Below are 23,679 nucleotides of genomic sequence, written 5' to 3'. Positions count from 1 at the left end.
TCATACATAATTTTAAAAGATTGTAGAAATGTGATAGATCCAACATACTTTGACATTAGCAAAAAAATTGTTGAAGTACTTCATGACATTCAGATTAGTAAATTAGTTAAGCATAGATTGGACAGTGTGACATTTAGGAGTACTGATAATGAAAAAGCAGTGTAATGAATCCTTGCTGCCAAACAAGCAAATATACTTAAGTCTGAGTCATTTCCAAATCACAAGAAGTAATCATTTCACTTTTTCTGGTGTGATCAGATCCCACTTTGAGTGTTGGATTCAGTTCTGGGAACCACACAACAATTCAAAGAAACTAGAAGGGCAGTGGGGAAGATCAGGGAAATGGAAATAAAAACCTCTGAAAAAGTTGGGCAGAAAAAGTTTGAGGAGACTGAGGGAGGATATACAACATTCTTCAAATATGCGAGGATGTTACATAAAGAAAGTCAAGGTTGTTTTGTTTTTTTCCAGAGTGCAGAATAATAGTTACAGAAAGGCATATTCCAACTGAATTTTAGAAATATATCCTATCATTAAAATTGGCTCAACAGTGGAACAATTACCTAGAGAGGTAATGGATTCCTCTTCAGTGGTAATATTCAACTGAAGGCTATTTTGCCACCTGTCAAGGATGCTTTTTAAAAACTATTGTGATCTTAAAACTTAAGGTTTTAAAAAGTCCAGTGAAGTAAGCATTTTTTTCAGTCTGATGGTTATGTGAGGCTACTTATAATGTTAGCTACTTAAAGAAATAGCAAAGCATACCTACCCGCCTCCTTTATATGCTTGTAAACATCGTCTGAACCAGCAGAAGAATATGGAATATCATCATGGGCTACAAAATCAATCTAAAAATACAGAATAAAAGGAAATTAAGTTGTCCCTTACTTTGGAAACCTAATTTCCTTACTTGCTAAACAGATTTTAAATAAATATATTTTAAATTATTGTAATAGATTTTATATCACTGTACAGGTAATTCCCAGGTTACGAGCATTCCCTTAGTGAACGTTTGAAGTTACACAATAAGTGCCCCCTAGTGTTTACAAACAAGTCTTGAAATTATGAATATTGCAGTGTCATAGCAGTTGTTCGTTCTTACGAATGACTGAAGAGGCTCTTCAACATTCGCCCCGCCTATTCCCCGGCCCCCCAGCAGCCAGGTCTTCACAGGCACTTTGACTATGGAGACTCACTTTCCTTGTGAAGATCTCCTCTCTATCGTGCTTTCTTTGCCTGCTTTATTGCTTCAAGCTTTTGGTTTACTCACAAGAACAGAGGCCTACTGTACTGCGAGATCATGCAAGATCAGCAGCGCGAGATCTTGTGCTACTGATCTCATGTAATCTAGCACTTTTAGGTCTCTATTCTCTGTGAACAGAGGCCAGGATGTTTGCAAATGGAAGGAAGGCTTCGGTCCTTCAGGCCTTCCCTACATTTGCCATTTCCTTGCTGAAGCAAACAGGGAGCTTGTGTTTCTGTATGCTTTGGCAGCCCTTTGCAAAAAGCTTTTGTTGGCACCAGCGGAGCTTGGGAGGAGCGGGCACCTCCCCCCGAAGCTCTGTCCCTACCGACAAAGGCTTTTTGAAAAGGGCTGCTGAAACCTAAAGGGGAGCAATCATCAAGCACTTTGCCGACAAGAAAGGAGGCCCAGTGGGGTTTGTGCAACCTTCCAGGTCTCTTTTCTCACCAGTGATCTGCTTGATGAAGCCTCAGGTGATGAAAAAGGAGCCCCAAAAGGCCACACGTGTTCCTCCAGACCTCCTTTTTCATCGCCAGGGGACTCGTCAAGCCCTTTCCTGATGAGAAAGAAGGAAGCAGGTAAAGAAACAGGCTGGAGAGGAGACAGATCTTCATAGCGTAAGTCACCTGGCATGTCAGGATGGGGGTTAAGCAATTGTGGGGACCCCAGGGGAGGGTGAATGAGGTATCTGTGGCTCAGGCCTTGGGTGGTCTGAAGTAGGTGGCCTATTCCAACATTACCGGCCCCCCCGCCTTCCTCACCCTGAGATACCGCACTTAATGAGCCGCACATTCAAATATTGAATGTGTGGGCAAAAGCAGGGAGTGATCTCATTTAAGGTATGAGATTCATTCCACAGATCCTAGGGTTACGAATGGAATGGACAGGCTCCATTACATTCATAACTTGAGGACTATCTGTGCAGCACATGAAACTACAAAACCTTTTAATTATATATGTGATACCAGTTAAAGTTAAGCTGTTTACAATTATATTAAATATCACATCAGTAATAGTAGTCACTAGGCTGAACCATGCTAAATCATGCTAAAGAAAAAACTTATCTCAGAATATTTAATGGCATTTTTACTGTTACGCTTATTAATATAATACAACTTAATAAAGTTATTTCAATTAGTGGAAGACTAGACATAGTTAATTATTGACTTGATTTTTTTAAATTATTGAGAAATGGATGACATAAACCTGTAGTAGGAAGTGAAGAGTAGCTAATCATACAATTAAATAAACCAGTATGATTTTTCATTATATGTTTGCATAGCAATAAAACTATTAACAGTTCAATTCAAAATATATAAGTAACCTGTATATAAGCTTATAATTATAAACCCTTTGGAGAAAATCCAGTTTTCTGCAACTGTATTGTTAATTTGGTTATTAGGAGCTCTGGTTGTCTAGTGGTTAAATGCAGTTGATTCAGCTTTCCATCCTTCTGAAGTCAGTAAATGAGGACCCAGATTGTTGGGGGCAATATGCTAATAATGCTTGCATTGTAAAGCATCCAGAAGCACTGTAAAGCTCTATGGGATGGTTTATAAGCCTAAATGCTATGCTAATTTGGACATTTGGAGGCTTGGAATGCTATAACAAAGGCCTATTAAAATAATAGATAAATGGATGGAAAGAAGATTTCATACAGGATTTTAATACAGTTGCACTATCATTGTTATTACTGAAACGGAGTTGATGTTCGAAAATATATTTCCCCTTTTTATTATAGTTGCATAAAAACTTTTTCTTTTTCATTTCCTCAAATCCTAATTACATTTTCTAAAATTCTGAAGCATAGCATCTAAAAGAAGACAAGAAAAGGAAGGAGATTTTTCATAGTTGCTACCATCACAACTAAAAGCAAAAGGAAAGAATTATTACCACTTTTGAATTACAACCTGAACTACACAAATAATATACTAAGGATGGTGACAAAAGACACTTCAGTTAGAGTCCAACTATGCTTTATAAACATGATAAATATGAAGTATTTGGCACCATCGCTAGTATGAAACTGGCTTGTAGGGGAAGAGGTTAAAAAAAAGGAAGAAAAATACCTTATGTTTTTCCAAAAACTCTGCTGTGAGCGTCCATGGAGCATCTCTGATTACTTCATCTACATAGCGGCAGTGTCTGAGGGCCTCATAACGTTCTTCTTCATTCATTACAGTGAAACCTTTAAACTTATGTGTTAGATCATCACTGCAAACTGACATACATGCAAGAAGATTTCAAAAAGAGTAACCCTGGCCCTGTAAAATTCAAAGCATCTCTTTGGCTATAAATTATTCAAATCTATTTTCAGAGTTTAAGCCAGTAGTTGTCAGACCAAATCACAAAAGTAGCAATCAAAAATTGGAAAACAATTTTTAGTCACATTCAGTCACAAATCTTTGATCACATGTACTCAATTGAAAACTTGCTTATATTGGACGGCCAGTACATTAAAAGCTAACCTATGCTGGATAGCTGTTTCTCTGATTTGCTGGTCAGAAAAATTGCTAGCTTAGTTTCTTTCAGATGCAAATCCCAAAACTTTTTAATTGTGGAATGGTGAATCTTTTCTTGCAGTTCTCTTTGCAGTACTAGATGGAAAGTCTGAGATTTGTCTCAAGACATAGAGATAGCAATGAAATTGAGGGAAGCTAGACTGGCAATTGTTTTATTTCAGCATTTCCTTATTTTTCACGCCATTTCTTTTTCCGGATATTATTATTGTTCCAATTTCTTATGAAACTATTAGAATCAGTCATCGGGACATGTTGTTCAATTGCCTTCTCTGAACAAATGGAAAAAGCAATTATATTTCAGTGTATAAATTTGACATGACATTCAATGGACTCCATTCCATATTTCTGTATTTAATATCTAAGAAAGAAGAATCCAGAACTGATCTTGATCATATGTAATATTAATTTCTTATCTCAATTTCATAGATTCTACAAGTCTTAGGTAACAAGTCAGCTTTACAAACAGAAAAAAAGATCTTCTGGATCAGATAAAATTTACCTTATTGACTAGCAAACTGTTTATGTGATATTTGCAAGCACTTTAGTTATTTCCTAATATTAATTAGGAAAAGGTTAAAATTAAGGTCTTGCTTTTCAGTAAATTAAAATTAGAAAATTCATGGAATCTGAGGTTGCGTAGCAAATCATATAAAAGAGAATATAAGTCTAAAAATAATCTTTGTTCAAGTATCAGGCTTACCTCCTACTAATAAGTAGCTATTAGGAAACAGAGTTTTGGCTTGCATGAGAGCTCTTGCGTGACCAGAATGGAAGAGATCAAATATTCCATCTGCATAGACTCTGACAGGTCTGTCCACTATGAACATAAGAAACAATTTCCATATTAAACCAGATGTTTATTTCAAATCTGGTCAGATTATAATGATACATTTGCTGCATCTATTCAGAAACACAAGAAAGAGATTCAGGCAGATTTGAGTCACTTAGCTCAATAAAAAAGTCCATATTAGAAAAATTGTTTTGCATGAATGAAAAAAAACCCCACAGTGACTGACTGGTTTTGGCTGGGCTCAGAAGCTAATTAAGCTAACTGGTGGGAAAGGGGGTCTGGAGGCATTTCTCAGTTTATAACCTTCTTTCTGGTGCATGTTCTCATATTCATGCAGGAATACAGGTGTGATTTACATACTCAGGGCGCCTGGGTCAGTACCCTGGCCCTGGAAGGAGCGACAGCCAGGTGGTGACCCTCCACAGCGCTGACCCCTCCAGAGCTGTGGAATTTCAACCACTTCATGATGGCACTCCGTCACCAATTTGAAGACCCACTAGCAGATTGGAAGGCCTGTGACTGGATCAGAAGTGTGAAACAAAATTGCCAGCTGGTGGTTGACTACACTGAGGAGTTCTGAGACCTCGCCTGCTGAGTAGACTGGCCTGAAGACATCCTGGTGAGCTGTCTTTTTTTTAATTTATTTTTTTAAAATTTTCTTTTACAAAATGACCATCTTTCAGTTCAACAGTGTGTTAACTGGGTACATATATCTTGTGCACATATTCATATTTAATATACATTTCATGCTATAATATATATCATTAAAGTTACATTCATATTAAAAATTTCATCCTTTTTTCTCTTATCATTATAGTATTCTCATTATATTATATGAATATCAATATATTCATTCAATTTGTTTGTTTTCCAATCATTTATAAAATACATCCCATATCATATAATATTCCGCATCTTCTTGTTCTTTAATTTCTAATGTTAATCTATTCATTTCTGCACATTCAAATATTTTCATAATCACCTCTTCTTCTGTAGGAGTCTTATTATTCTTCCAGTTTTGAGCAAATATAATTCTAGCTGCTGTTAAGATATGACTAATCAATTACATTTTTTCTTTACTACAGTTATCAGGTAGAATTTCCAATAGAAATATCTCGGGTTTTAAGTCTATATGTTGTTTTATCATTTTTTCTAACCATAAGTGTATTTTTTTCCAGTATCTTTTTTCTTCTGTACATGTCCACCACATACGATAATATGATCCTGGTGTCTGATGGCATTTCCAATATTTAGCTGATTTATCTTTAAACATATTTGCCAAACTTGCTGGCGCAAGATGCCATCTATAAAACATCTTATATAGGTTCTTTTTGTATGCTGATGACATTATTAATCTATAGTTTCTATTCCATAGTTTCTGCCATTTATCTAGTTCAATCCCATAACCAAAATCCCGCCCCCCCACTCCAGGCTATCATCATCTCCTTTACTTGTTCTTCTAATTTCACTTCTAATAGATAATGATATAATTTTTAACCATCTTTTCCTCTGTTCCGATGAGAATTTTATCCAATTCTGTCAACATATCATAAAATCCCTCCTCTTTTGCATTTTTTCATATCTAGAATGTATTTGCCTATATAAATACCAGTTCATATCAATCCCTTTTCATTTAATTCTTGTTTTGTTTTGATAAACAAATAACAGATAATCAGAGTTGGAAGTGACCTTGTAGGTCATCTAGTCCAACCCCCCCCACCCAAGCAGGAGACCCTACACCATTTCTGACAAATGGCAGTCCAATCTATTCTTGAAAGTCTCAAGTGATGGTGCTCCCACAACTTCCGAAGGCAAGTTGTTCCATTGGTTGATTGTTCTCACTGTCAGAAAGTTTCTTCTTATTTCCAGGTTAAATCTCTCCTTGTTCAGTATCCATCCATTATTCATTGTCTGGCCTACAGGCACTTTAGAAAATAGCTTCTTTTCTCTCTCTCTCTTTTCTCTTCTTTCTCCTTTATTATTGGGCTTTTTATTATTGGACTTTTCCATTTTGGATTATAATTGGTTATTTTCCTAATTGGATTAAAATTTGAAAGAACTTGAAGATTTTGAACCATCTAAAATGAGTAGGAAACTTATACCTTCGGGTGCCTCTGTGTCTACTTCTGCCTCCCCACCATCTGGACAACGTTCAATTCAGGTAATGTTAAAGCAAGACAAAGACCAAGAAAAAGTAACCTTACAGATGATTATGCAAGGAATTCAAGACCTTAAGATAAAAACAGACACCATTGAACAAAAAACAGGGAGGACTGAGGAAAAAGTGGAAAATATCCAACAGATGATGGCGAAGTATGATGAGAGACTCCAAAAAGTTGAAGAAGAGGGTAAACGAAGAGAGGAGAAGATTGGAAATATTGATAGCAGACTAACAGTGGTTGAACAAGAAAAAAGTGGGATGCTGAAGTGGGAGATGGAGAGGTCAGAATTTTATCTTAGATTTCAAAATATAGAGGAAGAAAAAGGGCAAGATTTGGCTGCGATAATGATAGAAAACTTGGCGGACGCTTTGGAAATAACAGAGAAAAAGATGATGGATGGAGTAGATGAGATATACCGAGTCTTTACAAGATATGCGATGAGAAATAATTTACCCAGAGAAGTCCATATTAGATTTACTAAAAAATCTATCAAGACACAAATTTTACAAGCGGCAAGAGAGAAGACGTTGAAATATAAAGGTAAAGAAATCTTGGTCTTAAAACAAATACCCAGAAGAGTGAGAGAGATGAGAAGAGAATATCGATTTCTGACCAAAATGTTATTGAAAAAGGAGGTGAATTACAGATGGCTGATTCCAGAAGGATTGATGTTTACATGGCAAGAACAGAGACACAGAATTGATTCAATTGAGAAAGCAGAATTTTTTGGAAGGAGAGAAGAAGAGGCAGAAAAAGAGATTTCATTAATTGAATTCCAAGAGGAACAAATGGAGATTGAAAAAGAAGAAGGCGCAGTAGGTGGACAGGTGGATATTAAAGATCAGCGGGAACCAAGATCTACGAGAGCGGCTAAACCTAAATATAAAATATAACCATGGAAGAGAAAAAACTGATTACAATGAATATAAATGGACTGAATTCAGCTGCTAAGAGAAGGAAGATTTTTCATAAATTAGGGAAATTAAAATTTGATATAATTTGTTTACAAGAAGTACACATTAAAAAGCAATATGAACAATTGTTAGTACAACCAAAATTAGGGAAATTGTTTACTTCTTTGACCCAATGTAAGAAAAGAGGAGTGGTTTTATATATCAAAGAGGCCACCCCAGCAAAATTGATTTACGCTGATGAAGATGGGAGAATATTAATGGTGGAAATAACGGACAATAATATAAAGAAACTTTTGACTGCAATTTATGCTCCGAATGATAAACAGGAAGAATTCTACAAAAAATTACATATGAAAATGGCTGGACTGGACTACGCTAATATAATTATGATGGGAGATTTTAATGGAATCGTGGACAATAAACTGGACTATATAGCAACAACAGCAAAGTATAATAGAAAGACTCTTCCTAAATCCTTTTTTAAAATGACAGATGAACTAATTTTAAAAGATATATGGAGAGAAAGAAATGCTAAACTTAAGCAATATACTTTCTATTCAAATAGACATTTATCATGGTCCAGATTAGATAAGATTTGGATTTCAACAGAATTAATATCTAGCGTTCAAGAAGTAAACATTGAAACAAGTACTTGGGCTGACCATAATCCATTGACAATTAAATGGAAGGGACAAAAAAAAAAGATCGAGATGGACGTTAAATAATACTATTCTAAAGGAGAAAGTTTTTATACAATGGATGGAGAAAGAACTGGCCTTTTTTTTCAAAGAAAATAGAAAAGAAGATACTTCAATACAGAATGTGTGGGATACAATGAAGGCATATGTTAGAGGTTTGATAATAGACTACACAAGAAAAAAGAATATTAGGAAAAGGCAAGCCATTAAAGCCTTGGAGGATGAGTATAAAAGACTTGAAAAAGAACTACAGAAAATGCCACAGAAAAAAGACATCAAACTGAAACTGGACATAACTAAACATAAAATGGACTTAATAGAGAAAGAAGAACTGGCACAGAAAATTAGGAATGCTAAACAGAATTATTTTGAAGATGCAAATAAGCCAGGTAGATGGCTAGCATATAAGCTGAGAAAGGAGAAAGAGTCGAGGAAAATATCGCAGCTAATAGATGACCAAGGTCAAGTTTGTTATGGTAGCAAAGAAAAAAAAGAAATTATTCGAGATTTTTATGGACATCTATATAAGAAAGAGGATATTGATGAGGAGAAAGTTAAACAGTACTTGCAGAATGCAAATTTACCTAAGATATCCAAAGAGACTGAAGAAATGTTAGAAAGTAATATAACAATGATGGAATTAAGTCAAGCACTCAAGAAACAAAATAATGGGAAAGCACCAGGTCCAGATGGGTTTCCTGCAGAATTTTATAAAACATTACAAGAGTCACTGAGTATTCCACTGTTAGAAGTTATGAATGAAGCTATGTCAAAGAAGATGATACCTAAAACATGGTCAGAAGCCTATATTACACTTATTCCAAAAGAGGAGGCTGATCCACTGCAAATTAAGAATTATAGACCGATTTCTCTATTAAATGCAGACTATAAAATCTTTGCTTCGATATTAGCAGAAAGACTTAAAAAATATTTGAATAATTTTATTCATCCAGACCAAAATGGATTTTTGCCAAAGAGGCAAATTAGAGATAATATGAGAGTAATTCTGGACACTTTGGAATATTATGAGGCGCATCCTGAAAAGCAAATGGCTCTGATATTCTTAGATACCCAAAAGGCATTTGACAATGTGAATTGGAGATTTACGTTACTCTTATTGGAACAGATGGGTTTTGCTAGAAGATTTATTCAGGCAATAGAAGCAATTTACCATGAATAAACAGCTAAGGTAATGATGGAGGGAGAATTTACAGACTCTATTAATATAAGGAAAGGCACAAGACAAGGATGTCCCCTTTCTCCTTTGTTATTTGTATTGACCCTGGAAGTGTTGAATAGAAACATTAGAGAAGACAAAACTATAAAAGGAATGAAAATTAAAAAGGAAGAATTTAAATTACAAGCCTTCGCGGATGACTTAGTCTTTATTTTGGAAGACCCTGTAGAAACGGCTTCGAAGCTATTGGAAAAGATAGAGACATAAGGTGAAGTGGCCGGTTTGAAAATAAATAAAGATAAAACAAAGATTTTGTCAAAGAATATGCTATTAAGACAAAGAGAAGAATTGGCAGACTTGTTAAAAGTTCAAGTTACGAATAAGGTTAAGTATTTGGGGATATATTTGACATCAAGATGTAGTACATTAAAAGAGAATAATTATATTAAACTTAAACAACAGATAGCCTTAGATTTGAAGAAATGGGAAAATCTACAAATGTCATTAATAGGGAGGATTTCAACAATTAAGATGAATATTTTACCCAGAATCTTATTTTTGTTTCAAACAATACCAATTAGGCTCGGGAAAGACTATTTTGAGGATTTAAATAAAATTGTGTTGAAGTATATATGGCAAGGTAAGAAAGCGAGGATAAAGCTAAAACTCTTGCAAGATGCTAGAATTAGAGGAGGTTTTGGTCTGCCTAATTGGGAGCTGTACTACCAAGCTGCAAATTTAATGTGGGTTAAGGAATGGATAACATTAAGGAAGACTAGATTGTTGACACTAGAAGGTCATGATCTGTTGTTGGGTTGGCATGCTTTTCTATGGTACAAGAGAACTAAGACACAGGGCTATTTTCGAAGACATTATATACGGGAGTCTTTGTGGTTAAATTGGGAGAAGATAAAAAAACAATGTTATTTGAAAATTCCAGTTTGGTTATCGACGATAGAAGCATTTTCTTATCCTATAATTTACAAGAAGGAACAAACAGTTAGATATGGGGAATTATTAGATGAAAAGGGTGAACTTAAATCGATACAAAATCTAGAGGAACAAGGTATAAAGATGAATTGGTTTTCATATGTGCAAATACACTCAAGGTATGATGAGGATTCCAAAACAGAGGGATTTTATGATAAACAGACTGATTTAGATAAGATCTTGATGGGTACTGATGAAAAGGTGATTAAAAAATTATATGGTTATTTATTGGAAATTAAGCTAGAGGAAGAACAAGTTAAAGAAACTATGATTGCTTGGGGGAGGAATTTTGGATATGGGATTGATTTAGAGAAATGGCAGAAATTATGGTTGCAAAATTATAAAATGACAATGTCTACAGCTTATAAAGAAAACTTGTATAAGATGTTTTACAGGTGGCATTTTCCCCCGACAAGGATAGCAAGAATGTTTAAGAATAAATCTGAAAAATGTTGGAAATGTCATCAGATACCTGGCTCATATTACCATATGTGGTGGACTTGTGAGGACGCTAGAAAATATTGGACTAAAATCCGCATGTGGCTGGAAAAAATGACAAAGAAACATATAGATTTGAAACCGGAGTTCTTTTTATTGGGAATTCTACCAGATGTATACAATAAAGATCTGAAATATTTGATTGTAAATGTATTAACTGTGGCTAGAATTGTATTTGCTAAAAACTGGAAAAATGAGAAAATTCCATCGCAGGAAGAAATTATTAAGAAAATATTGGAATGTGCTGAGATGAGTAGATTGACATTTGAAATTAGAGAGCAAGAAGACAAACAATTTTATAAAATTTGGGACCTTTTCTATCAATGGTTAGATGATGAAATATGACAATAGAATACCTAGAATTTTAGATAATAAGGAATATTCTTGTTTTTTCTTTTTCTTTTGTTATTAGATACTATATCTATAAAGTGTTTTTTTTAGGATAGAATTGGCATGATTATATGATTTGTTATAGAATAAATTACTTAATTATAGTTATCTCATAAAGTATGAATGAATAAAAGTATAGTCAAATGATTTTTTTTTTTAATAATGATATGAAGATATATAAGTTAGGATTGAAAATAAGAGCTATTATGTAACATAACTGTAATTGAGACTACGAAATGGATGCACAAAACTGATGAACCAACCGACACACTGTTTGTATATAAGTATGGAAGAGAGCTGATGCTTTTTTGTTTTGTCTGTTTTTGTTTGTTTGTTAAAAAAACCAATAAAACTGTTTAAAAAAAAAAAAGAAAATAGCTTGACCCCTTCCTCCCTGTGGGAGCCCCTCAAATATTGGAAGACCGCTATCATGTCTCCCCTGGTCCTTCTCTTTACTAGACTAGCCAAGCCCAGTTCCTGCAACTGTTCATTGTAAGTTTTAGCCTCCTGTCCCCTAATCATCCTGGTTGCTCTTCTCTGTACTTTTTCTAGAGTCTCAATATCTTTTTTATAATGTGGTGAACAAAACTGGGTGCAGTACTCTAGGTGTGGTCTTACTAAGGCTTTATAAATCCTTAGTAAGACCACACCTAGAGTACTGCATCCAGTTTTGTTCACCACATTAGTGGTATTGGTACTTCCCTTGATCTTGATTGTATCCCTGTTAATGCAATTTAGGATTGCATTAGCTTTTTTGGCTGCTGCTGCACACTGCTGGCTCATATTTAGCTGGTTGTCCACTAAAACTCTCACAATTACTGCTATTGAGCCTGGTTTCACCCAGTCTATATGTGTACTTTTGGGGTTTTTTTGCCTAAGTGTAGGACTTTACTTTTCTCTACGTTGAATTTCATTTTGTTAAGATACGGCCCAGTGTTCTAGTCTGTCAAGATCCATCTGGATCTTAAGCCTATCTTCTTGGGTGTTAGCTATTCCTGCCAGCTTAGTATCATCTGCAAATTTGGTAAGTTCCCCTTCTATTCCCTCATCTAAGTCATTAATGAAGATATTGAAGAGTACTGGGCCTAAGACGGAACCTTGTGGCACCCCACTACTTACTTTCCTCCATGTAGACTTAGACACATTAAGGACTACTCGTTGAGTACAGTTTGCCAGCCAGTTGCGAGTCCATCTCGTGGTGGTGCTATCTATCCCACTTTTTTCTAGCTTACTAAGAAGTAGGTTGTGGTTTACTTGAAATCTAAATATATTATGTCCACAGTATTTTGCTGGTCTACTAATTTCGTCACTGTGTTGAAGAATGAAATAAGATTGGTTTGGCATGATCTGTTCTTAACAAACCCATGCTGACTGCTAGTTATTACTTTACTTGTTTCTAGATGTTGGCAGATCTGGTTTTTTATTATCTTTTCCAGTATCTTCCCGGGTATTGATGTTGGGCTGACTGGTCTATAGTTTCCTGGGCCTGTTTTTTTCCCCCTTTTTTGAAGATGGGAACCACATCAGCTCTTTTCGAGCCCTCTGGTAGTTCTCCGGTGCTCCAGGATTTTTGAAAGATATGGTGCAGTGGTTCTGAGATGACCTCTGCCAGCTCCTTTAAAACTCTGGAATGTAATCCATCAGGCCTCAGTGATTTGTTTTCATCAAGATCAGACAGGTGTTCTCTTACTAATTTTTTGCTTATTTTAACTTTTATTTCTGGTCCATCTTTTACAGTTATGTTTTTGGTGGGTTGAGCTATAGTGCTATAGAACTATTGAGTTCACCCTTTTCATTTAAAACATCTTTATATCTAACAATATCCCCCCTTTTGAGAACATTTGGATATATAAACTCTTCCATTGTAGAAAGCCAGACTGAAATCTTCAAATAGTGTTGTTTTCTTATTTTTTCCCATATTAACAATAAAGCATTTCTTACATAGTATCTTTGAAAGTATCCATGGATTTTATTTTTCCCATACCATAAAAAGCATGCTATCCCAATTGCAAGTCATGTCCCGCCAATGTTAATAACCTTGTATTCTTTAACACGATCCATTCTTTCATCCACGTCATTATCACAGCTTGGTAGTATAATTCCCAATTAGGTAATCCAAACCCTCTTCTAATTCTTGCATCCTGCAACAATTTTAATTTAATTCTTGCTTTCTTCCCTTGCCATATATATTTTAGCATTATTTTATTTAAGTCATCAAAGTATTTTTTCCCCAATTTTAATGGAATTGTTTGAAACAAATATAATATTCTTGGTAGCATATTCATCTCAATTGTTGCTATTTTCCCTATTAATGCTAACTGCAAATTTTTCCATTTTTCCAAATCCATTTTAATCTGTTGTTTCAATTTATAACTGTCCTCTTTAATTGTCCCACATCTTGCTGTTAGTTGAATATTTCACTTTCTTTACAATTTGAATATCTAACCTATCCATTAGTTCTCTTTTTTGTTTTTGTGTAACATTTTTTACTAGAACCTTAGTTTTCTCTTTATTTATTTTCAATCCTGCAACTTCTCCATATACTTCTATCTTTTATATCAGTTTGGGTCCTATTTCTAATGGTTCTTCTAATATAAATACAGATCATCTGTAAATGCTTGTAATTTGTACTCTTTCTTTTTTAATCTCCATACCCTTTATTTCGTTGTCTTCTCTAATTTTTCTATTTAGCATCTCTTATGTCAAAATAAATAATAATGGTAATAGGGGGCATCCTTGCTTTGTTCCTTTCTTAATATCAACTTTCCCTGTCATCTCACCATTCACCATTATTTTTGCAGTTTGTGTATAATATATTGCCTGGTGAGTTGGTTTAAAGATGGGCTGAATGACCACCTCTACCATGCTGGTCTGGCCCGCGGAGCCTCAAACCACCTCCAAGATTGGTATATCTTGGCAGAAGAGGTGGAGATTGACCTAGCCTGAAACCAGTACCGATCTGGGAGAACCTGGAAGAGATCCCCAACCCAGAGGAAGCGAGAGCTGTTCAAACCGCAGACCACCCCCCACCATGGTCAACTACCTGTTTCAAGTGTGGAAAAGATGAGTGCCACTCAAAGACCCTGGCCTGGAAACCTGAGCACCTATTGGGTGGAAAAACAGTGAAGGCCACCCCACATGGAAAAGATACCACCCTGAGAAGCAGAGGGGCTGTGGAATTTCACCTCCTAGCAAAATTGTGGAAGAGAACTCAGGCCCTGCCAAGAGAGGACCCCAGCCATTCAAAAGAGACTCCAAAGATGCCCCACTGGTAAGCAAGCCAGTCAAACTGGTCACACTGCCCCTAAGACTATTCATCCCCAGCTGGAAAAGGAGAGTAAAACTGTCATTCCTCCTGGACTCAGAGTGCACCTGGTGTTTAACAAGCTCAGCACTGGTAGGGAGATTATGAAAGCTAAAGATTCCCGTGGCATTCTACTAGCTAGACGGGTCAGTCATGGGTGGGGAACTGGCCATTTTTGCTACAGAACCCCTGGAAATAGCCATGGGGACCCATAACAAAAGATTCACATTCATTGTGACACCTGGAATGGAATGCCAATGTTCCTAGGGTTCACTTGTCTGAAGAAGTGGAATCCCAGAGTAAACTGGAAAGAGGGGACCCTGAGATTTCAGTGGGGAGTAACGAGACCAGATGACCAAGGGGAGGAACTGGGGGGAGCCCAAAAAAGAAACAGCTGTTCTGGGGAAGGGTGAGCCAATGAAGGGCATTTCCCTGGAGTATAGAGACCTAGCTGAAGTGTTCAGTGAAGAGAGCTCCAACAAGCTTGCCCCTCACCACACCATTGAGCCATTGAGATATACCCAGGGGCAAAACTACCAAAACCAAAGCTATACAACATGTCCCCAAGAGAACAAGAGGAACTGCAGGCAATTATAGATAAGAAAATAGCCCGGGGGGGGGGGGTTCATTGAGCAGGCCCAATCAAAGATCACAGCCGCAGTACTGTTCCAGGAGAAGGATGGATCTTTACACGTATGTGTGGATTATAGAAGTCTGAATGCAGTGAGCATGGAAAATGTATACCCCCTTCCCCTGATGAAGGACATGTTAGCCCACCTCTCCAATGGAAAGATCTTCTTGAAGCCAGACTTGAGGGAAGCCTGTTACAGGGTCAGAATCAGGGAAGGGGATGAGTGGAAACAGTGTTTAACACTCTACTGGGGTGTTTCCAGTTCAACAGTGTTTAACACTCTGCTGGGGTGTTTCCCATTTGGACTGCAGAGTGTCTCAGCAGTTTTCATGCAACAAATAAACAAGGTGTTTCATGGGCACCTCCATAGGTACAAAGGGGTTTTGATGTATTTGAATGACATTTTAATCTACACCTAAACAAAAGTGGAGCACATGAAACTTGTCCGTGCAGTCTTAAGCAAACTCTGTGCTGCAAGGTTTTAAGCAAAACTTTCAAAATGGTGAATTTCACAAAGACAAGATAGGCTACCTAAGATACAGAATCTCCCACAAAGGCATAGAAAGGGACCCAGAAAAGATGTGGGTGGTGGTGGAATGTGTCATGCCCCTGGAGGAGTCTGACTCTGAGAAAGAGGAAGAACAGCCAACAGGGAGTGGGAGTGTGGCTCCAGAGGTGGTGGAGGAGGCTGGGGAAGGGCAGAGGCCGGATGAACAGTCAGAGGAGGATCCAGGCCCATCCCCTATCCATCCTAGGTCACGCAGGGAGGAGAGGACCAGGGAAAAGCGAGGTCTACTCAAGAGGAGATTACCATGATCCTCCTCATGGCTTGCAGGTGGGAGCTATGTATATAAGTTTTCAACTGCGCAGTTAGAATTACTGAAGTCAGTGTTCACCTTGAAAGAGGCTTATCTTTGCTGGCGTTCTTCCCATGGATTTTTCTTGGTAATTTTCCTGGAGTTTATAATTAGTTATCTCAGCTTGCTTCAGAACTCTCATCAATGCGGTTTGTGACTTTAAACTCTGCCTAAAACAGTGAAGTTAAGTTGAAGGCTTTACTGGACTGAATATATGTTTTGGGTTTTGGGTTATTTTGAGAGACTACGGATCATCACATTTTGACTTCAGCCACCCCTTCAACTTATTTTTGCTTTTTGTGGGGTGACCATGGATCTGCTCAGAGCAGAGATTGCCCAGTTAACCCAGCAAGTGGCTCTTTTGACTGCACAGGTGGCACAAATGCAAGCTGCCTGGCCATGCCAAAAATGCCTAGAGGCAGTGCCAGATAAATTTGATGGTTCGCTGGCCCAATTTCCAGCATTTTTTGGGCAGTGCCAGCTTTATATGAGCCTTCGGCCTTTCCCACTGACTGGGATAAGGTGGAGTTTTTGATTCGTTTATTGTCAGGCTCTGCAGCACGTTGGGTGACGCCTCTGCTGACCCAGCACAACCAGGTGTTGGACAATTACGCCGAGTTTTCAGGCCATGTTTGAAGACCCTGCTCGAAGCCAAACAGCAAACAGACGTTTGAGAGAGCTGAAGCAGGGGTGTGGCTCACTCATGGATTATATTGCTAGTTTTGGGGTGGTTGCTCAGGATGTACAATGGAATGAGGCAGCACTATTAGACCAGTTCCAGGAAGGTTTGTCGTCGGAACTTCTGGATGAGTTGGTGCGCACTGAATGCCCTCGCACCTTTCAGGAGCTCATGCATTTGTGTCTTCGTATCGATGCTAGACTTCAACAGAGATGGGTACGACGATGGACAGAGACCGTATCTGTTTCCAGCAAGATGGCACCCTTGGAGGAAGTGCCTTTGGAGGAACCCATGCAGTTGGGGGCTGGCCGCCCTCGCCTGACTCAAGTAGAAAAGATTAGACGTCGTTGTGATGATTTATGTCTCTATTGTGGCAATTGAGGCCATTTTACAGCCAAATGTCCTGTTAAGACATCCACAGCAGTGACACTTGCGGTGGCGGGAAACGAGCATTGTTCAGCCTACGGGGGTCTGCAGGTCGGGATGTAAAGTCCATAGGCCCGCCATCTTCACCAACCTTGCCACACTCGCCACCTTGGACATCTTCGACATCTCCTCCACAGTCACTATTGGTGAAGCATCTTGTGTTGCCATGAAGTGCGTTGGTGCCTGGTGTGGGAGCGGTGGAGATCCCAGCTTTGATCGACTCAGGGGCCACAGTCAATTTCATGGATGCTCATTTTGTCAAGCAGTGGTTCATTCCTCAGCAACAGGTATCCCCACCAGTAATGGTGGAGACGATTGATGGTCGTTTATAATTAGTTATCTCAGCTTGCTTCAGAACTCTCATCAATGTAGTTTGTTTTGGTTTTCTGTTTGCCTCCTTATCTACTTTTGTGACTTTAAAGTGTGCCTAATAAAACAGTGAAGTTAAGTTGAAGACTTTACCGGACTTTAATATATGTTTTGGGTTTGGGGTTATTTTGAGAGACTACGGGTCATCCCAGAATGGGGCTCTCCCTGCACACATAAACAGTTGCAAAGCTTTTTGGGGTTTGCCAACTTCTATCGGCAATTCATCCCAGCTTTTGCACAAATTGTGCTCCCAGTCACCAACTTGCTAAAAACAAAAGAGAGGGAAGGTAAACCCAAATCAAGGCAGCTCTGAATTGGACCATGGAATGTCAAGTGGCATTTGAAAAACTTAAGTGGTTGTTCTCAGCAGAACCTGTGCGGAAGCACCCAGACCCAAAAAAACTTTTGTCATCCAAGCAGACAGCAGTGACATGGCAGAGAATGAACAAGGCCAATTGCATCCCTATGCATACACCTCAAAAAAACCCTAACAGAAACAGAACAGAAATGGGCTGTTTGGGACAAAGAGGTGTATGCTGTTCAATGGGCTCTCCCTACTTTGGAAGCATTTCTTGGAGATGAATAAAATTCCCTTCTAGGTCTGGACTGACCACAAACATCTGGAGGCCGTTAAGACCCTGTGGAAACTATTCCCAAAGCAAGTACAGTGGCCCATTTTATTTTTAAGCACTTTGACTTCACTCTCAAATACCTCCCTAGGGGTGGGGGGAGGAAGAACTTCCTAGCCAATGCTCTATCCAGAATGCCCCAATACAACAGCATTAAGTCAGAAGTGGTCAAACCCTTGCTCTCAGCTTCCCAACTGGCCGCTAAGGTAATGACCAGGGTGCAAGGAAAACTGGACCTGACAACCAACAATGCTACCACACAAGCATTCATACAGGCACTCACACAGATGACTGGTTCCAGGCTCATAAGAATACTTGCTCGCTAAAAGACAGCCTGGCATGAATGGGAAGGACACTGTATGTCCCAGCTAGCCAGAGACTCAACCTCATGAAAGCCTACCATGATTCAAAGCTAGCAGGCCACTTCAGATTTGCACTTGATAAAAAGGCAATTCTGATAAAAAGGCAATGTCAAAAAGACATTGAAAGCTATGTGGCTAGTTGCCCTGTCTGTGCAGCCAAAAAGAGAAGGCAGGGAAAAATCCCAGGGCTGTTGCCAATCCCCACTGCCAAAATTCTGGCCAAAGTGTTCCTACTTCATATCTATTGGTTGCATGGAGCCCCCCAGAGGATTATATCAGACCTAGGGGTCCAATTCAAAATTCTGCAGAGCTTTTTGAAGCCTCCTGGGTACTGATCATCCTCAGACAAATGGGGGGATGGAACAAATGAACACTAAACCATTTAAGTAAGATAGGGGACAGAATATACCTAACCACTAAATTTATACAATCCTTGCAACCCTCTAAGAAATTAGAACCAAAATACATAAGACCTTTCCCCATCACCCGGATTATAAATCAGGTGACACTTGAACCACTACTACCAAAAACCCTCAGGCACGTGCACCCTATATTTCACTGCAGTTTGCTGAAACCAGAAATCACTTCTCCACTTAGGCTACCTGAAAAAGCACTACCTCCCCCCATTATGGTCAAGGGAGAACAATACTTTGAGTTCAAGGAAATCTTTGACACATGCACACACCATGGTGCCATGCAATACTTAGTATCCTGGAAGCATTTGTCTTCATCCCAAAGTGAATGGGTAGCTAAGAAACATATCAGGGCCTCAAAGTTACTGAGATTATTTCATGCTCAATATCCTGATAAGCCTAACTAAACAATTGCTCTGTATCTCTCCTTGTGTTTCCTTTCCAGGAAGGATTTCTCCTTCTAGGGAGGCAGCATGTCAGATCCCATAGATCCTTATCAGGATGCTGCCATTCCAGTGGGGAAGGGGCCTGGAAGCATTCCTCTGTTTATAATCTTCTTCCCGGTGCCTGTCTATCCTGTGCTTTGACTGACCTACCTGGGAATATAAGGGAGGAGGGCCACCTGTTTTATCTCAGCTCCGAAGCCTCCAGGAGGCGATGCCTGAGAACAACTTATCATCATCTCAGTCTGTGATTCTCAAAACATCTTTGTGCCTGTGGATTGGCTTATTCAGCACCGGACTGAGGGGAGGGGTCTCTAACTGTTTTAATCCAACAGAATTGCATGGGAATCCTCAGATCCTGCTTTCATTTTTCTTGCTATTACTTTCCTTTCAATAAAAGTTTTCTTTTGAAATGCTAAGTGCTTCAAGAGTTCTACTTTCTTGATCAGAGAGGAGAGGCAAGTCTTTACAATCAGGCCCAGGTTGCTACTTGGATAGAAGATAACCAAGAAATTCCAGGGCCCTAGATCAGATTGGGAAATTGATTTGCATTCCAGAAGAAAAGATTGCTCCATTGCTCTGTTTCATGGAGTCTGTACAACATCATAAGGAGGTGTGTTTAGCTCAAAGAGATTTTCCCTAATAAATACATAAACTACCAGATGAAATAATGTTTATGAATGATATTTACATAATTGGGTTGCTTCTATATAGCAGAGCTAAAACAGAAAGTATTCTTCTAAAATGAGAAAAATATGAACACATTAGCAACTTGGAGATTTATTTCTTGGTACGTTTTCATCTATATACTACTAAAACTCTCTTTCTTGTAACCTTTAACTGTGTGATATGGTGCAACACAGGACAAGCCTTTCTGAACCAAAGTATGTCAAATAGGATAATTACAGAATGTGCCCAAAATCTGGAACCCATGACCTCCATGAAGTTGAAGTTTGGCAAATTTTAAACAACATTTTATGACCAAAAATTGTTTGAAGCTCTGTAATTTTAACAATTGAGGCATTGAGGAAACTGATAAGGAAATATCTCTGAAAGGATGATCCAAGGAATCATGGACTGCCTAGTTCCCCTTAAAAGAGAGCTGAACTTGTTATGGGACAGGATTGTGAGGGCAGCAAGCTAAACTGGCTAGTTGTGTACAGAATACAGCTGTCTGTCATCCCCAAAGGGGAAGAGTGAGCAGGAGGAGCCAGAAAGAATAGCAGAGCTATTTCTGCTACCCCTGCCACCCCAATATCTGTTTCTGAGGTGATTGTTTCAGTCTGCCTATTGGCAGAGCTGCTTTTAAATATGTTCAGAAGTTTAATTTACTTACTTATTTTGTATGGCTATCAAAACTGCAAAAAGCAACTCTAGCTGGCTAACATAAGATTAAAAACAAAACAAACAATAAAAATAAAGTCAGAAGGTCACAAAATGTGATCTCAGATCCCAGGACACTGCACCTGTTATAAATATGAACCAGTTGCCCAGTATCCAAATTTTGATGAAGTGATCATGGGGATGCTGCAAGCATTGTAAGTGTGAAAAATGGTCACTTTTTTTTTAGTGCCACTGTAACTTTGAACAGATATTAAATAGCTCTTATATGGCAAGTACTACCTGTATTTTATTCCAGTGTTCTGGTACCCCTTAGATGGGGGAGAGTGCTTCAGATTGGGACTACAAAGGCCAGTCTGCTGGAAACTGGACTAAACTGGACTAAATTCATTCTGAAATTAATTTAAAATGCATAAAACCAGACTCACCTGGTGTTCCAAGATGGGCCTGAGCAATGGTTAATTTCTCATGAGGAGCTCTGCACTGACAGCTTGTTTCACCTGCAAATGGAGCCGGTGCTGTCAAAGTCTAGAAGATGGGAAAGGTTAGATTATGAAAAATGAAAGCAAAATAAATTGTCAGTTGTGGAAGTTATCACATGTGAGTTTATTGCTCCTTGCATCCACTGAAATTAGTTAGCTAGTTAGTTAGTTTACTTTGTTGTCATTGTACCTCATACAACAAAATCAAACACCATCTTCAGTGCACATCATGACCATGAAAATAAACACAAACAAACATACAGTAGAATTCAACAGAGCTACTGCCCTGGAATAGAAGCTGTTTTTCAGCCTATTTGTCCTTGTTATTATTATTCTGTACCGTCTGCCAGATAGTAATGGTTCAAAAAAAGGGTGCCCAGGATGAGATGGATATTTGAGAATGTTTTGAACTTTCTTAAGGCAGTGGGAGCTTTTCCAAAGAGGGGAGAGGGCAACGAATGATCTTCTGGGCAATGATGTTAACCCTCTGGAGTGCTGTCCTATCTGCCACTGTGCAATTAGCAAACCATATACAGGCGCAGTAAGTTAAGATACTCTTTATGGTGCAGCGCAGGGAAGGTCACCAGCAGTTTTTTGTTCAGTTGTTGTTTTCTGAGAAGTCTCAGGTAGTATAATCTGCTGGGCCCTTTTGACCAGTGCTGCAATGTGAGCACCAGTGCTGCAAGGTGAGGTCCTCTTTTATGGTAACACCCAGAAACTTAAAACTGGCCACTTGCTCCACTCAGTCTCCATTGATAAGCAAGGGCTGGATGTCTGATCTGTTCCTTCTATAGTCCACTATAAGCTCCTTGGTCTAATTGGTGTTGAGGACCAAGTTATTGTCTCCACACCACGAAAGCAAGCAGTCTACCTCATCTCGGTAGGAAGACTCATCCTCCCGGAGATGAGTCCCACCACTGTTGTATCATCTGCAAATTTAATAATAGTACTACTAGCATGAGTACGAATGCAGTCATGCACATAAAGAGTATAGAGTAAGGGATTTAACACACAACCCTGTGGTGTACCAGTATTAAGAATAAGGGCTGAAGAGGTATGATTACCTAATCTGACCCTCCGTGAGTGGCCAAACAGGAAATCCATAATCCAAAGGCATTATATATATTATATATATTACTTGATAAGGATTTTTTTTAAAAGTTAAATCTTAAGGAAAGTGATATACCTTTATAATATCCTTCAAGTTTGTTTTCTTCCAGTGAAATATTTTAGAAGTGGATACAGGGATGTAAATATTTCAACTACCTATTGATTTCAAGTGGCACTCTCACTGCTATTTATCCCAATTTCTAAGAAAATTTAATTTTTAATGTCTATAATTTTCCCCATTAAATAAATTGCATTAACACATCCATACATAGTATACATAGTATGACCTGGTAACAGAAAAGGTTTAATTAAGAATTCAAATAGAGATTATTTCCATTAATAATAATGAAGCTGGCTATTGTGCATATCATTTCTCTTCCTTTGGCTTATGTCATATTAAACAAAGAATACGAAAAATAAAAAGGAGTGATGTTTGGAGAGTTTCTCATGGTCAGCTCTCATGTGAAACTAACATTGCAGACTCAATAGTTCTGGAAAGCTGGGAAAAAACATTCAATTCCAATTCTCACATTATAATGGCTGGTATCAACATGAGTGTAGAGGAATCAATAAAGCTTTCTGGGCCCAAAGATAAATCTCTCAGATGGAGCCCTCCATTGGTGAGACAATGCAAATACAGTCCCCCTTTGTCTGCAGCAGATGAGGATAGTAGGAGAAAGGAGTTCTTTACTGCCATTGCAACAATGGGCTTGAACCCCAAAAGGTTTTCCCTCAATTCTTCAGCCACCATAAAATATTCTTTCCTCCTTCTGTTTTACCTTCTGCATTCAGACCCTAACCTGGAGTCAGCAACCCATGGCTCCAGAGCCACATGCGGCTCTTTCGTCCCACTGCTCCCTGTTGGCTTAACCCACCACTGGCTCACCCCGTCCCTCACCCTCCCCTCCCCTCCCAGTAACTCCTTGCCTGGCCTGAGAAGGTAAGGGTGATAGTAGGGAATGAAGACTTGCTCCATATTCCAGAGCAGGAGTAAAATGCCCCTTGCCTACTTGCCTCATCTCGTGGGTGTTTCTTCTGGCCCTTATTGGTGCTACGTGCACCTCAGTTGCTTGGAGAGATGCACAACTTGCTCTCTGCTGTGAGACACTGGTCTGGTCCAGCTGTGGCTGACGCCGCTGCTCTCATCACCTCCATAGCCTGCACGCTGCTCTCGGAGCACCTTGTTCGCTTTACAGTGGGGGAGACAGCATCCCCTTCTCCTTCTGGAGCCCATTACAACATGGAGCAT

General features: G+C 38.6%; 1 protein-coding gene across 1 annotated transcript in view; it reads right to left on the bottom strand.

Moving 5' to 3' along the window:
- Positions 1-23,679, bottom strand: part of PCYT1B (phosphate cytidylyltransferase 1B, choline) — a 94,153-nt gene that overhangs the window by 37,515 nt on the left and 32,959 nt on the right. Inside the window, exons 2-5 of the mRNA XM_026721313.2 lie at positions 21,267-21,366; positions 4,466-4,582; positions 3,313-3,464; positions 770-848 (exon numbers count right to left, since the gene is read on the bottom strand). Of these exons, the coding sequence (XP_026577098.1) occupies positions 770-848; positions 3,313-3,464; positions 4,466-4,582; positions 21,267-21,366 (448 nt within the window). The remainder of the gene's footprint in view (positions 1-769; positions 849-3,312; positions 3,465-4,465; positions 4,583-21,266; positions 21,367-23,679) is intronic.

Source organism: Pseudonaja textilis, chromosome 8 (genome assembly GCF_049901715.1).
Source record: "Pseudonaja textilis isolate UNSWEBS1 chromosome 8, rPseTex1.2, whole genome shotgun sequence".
NCBI lineage: Eukaryota > Metazoa > Chordata > Lepidosauria > Squamata > Elapidae > Pseudonaja > Pseudonaja textilis.
This window is presented reverse-complemented; position numbering and strand designations above follow the sequence as displayed.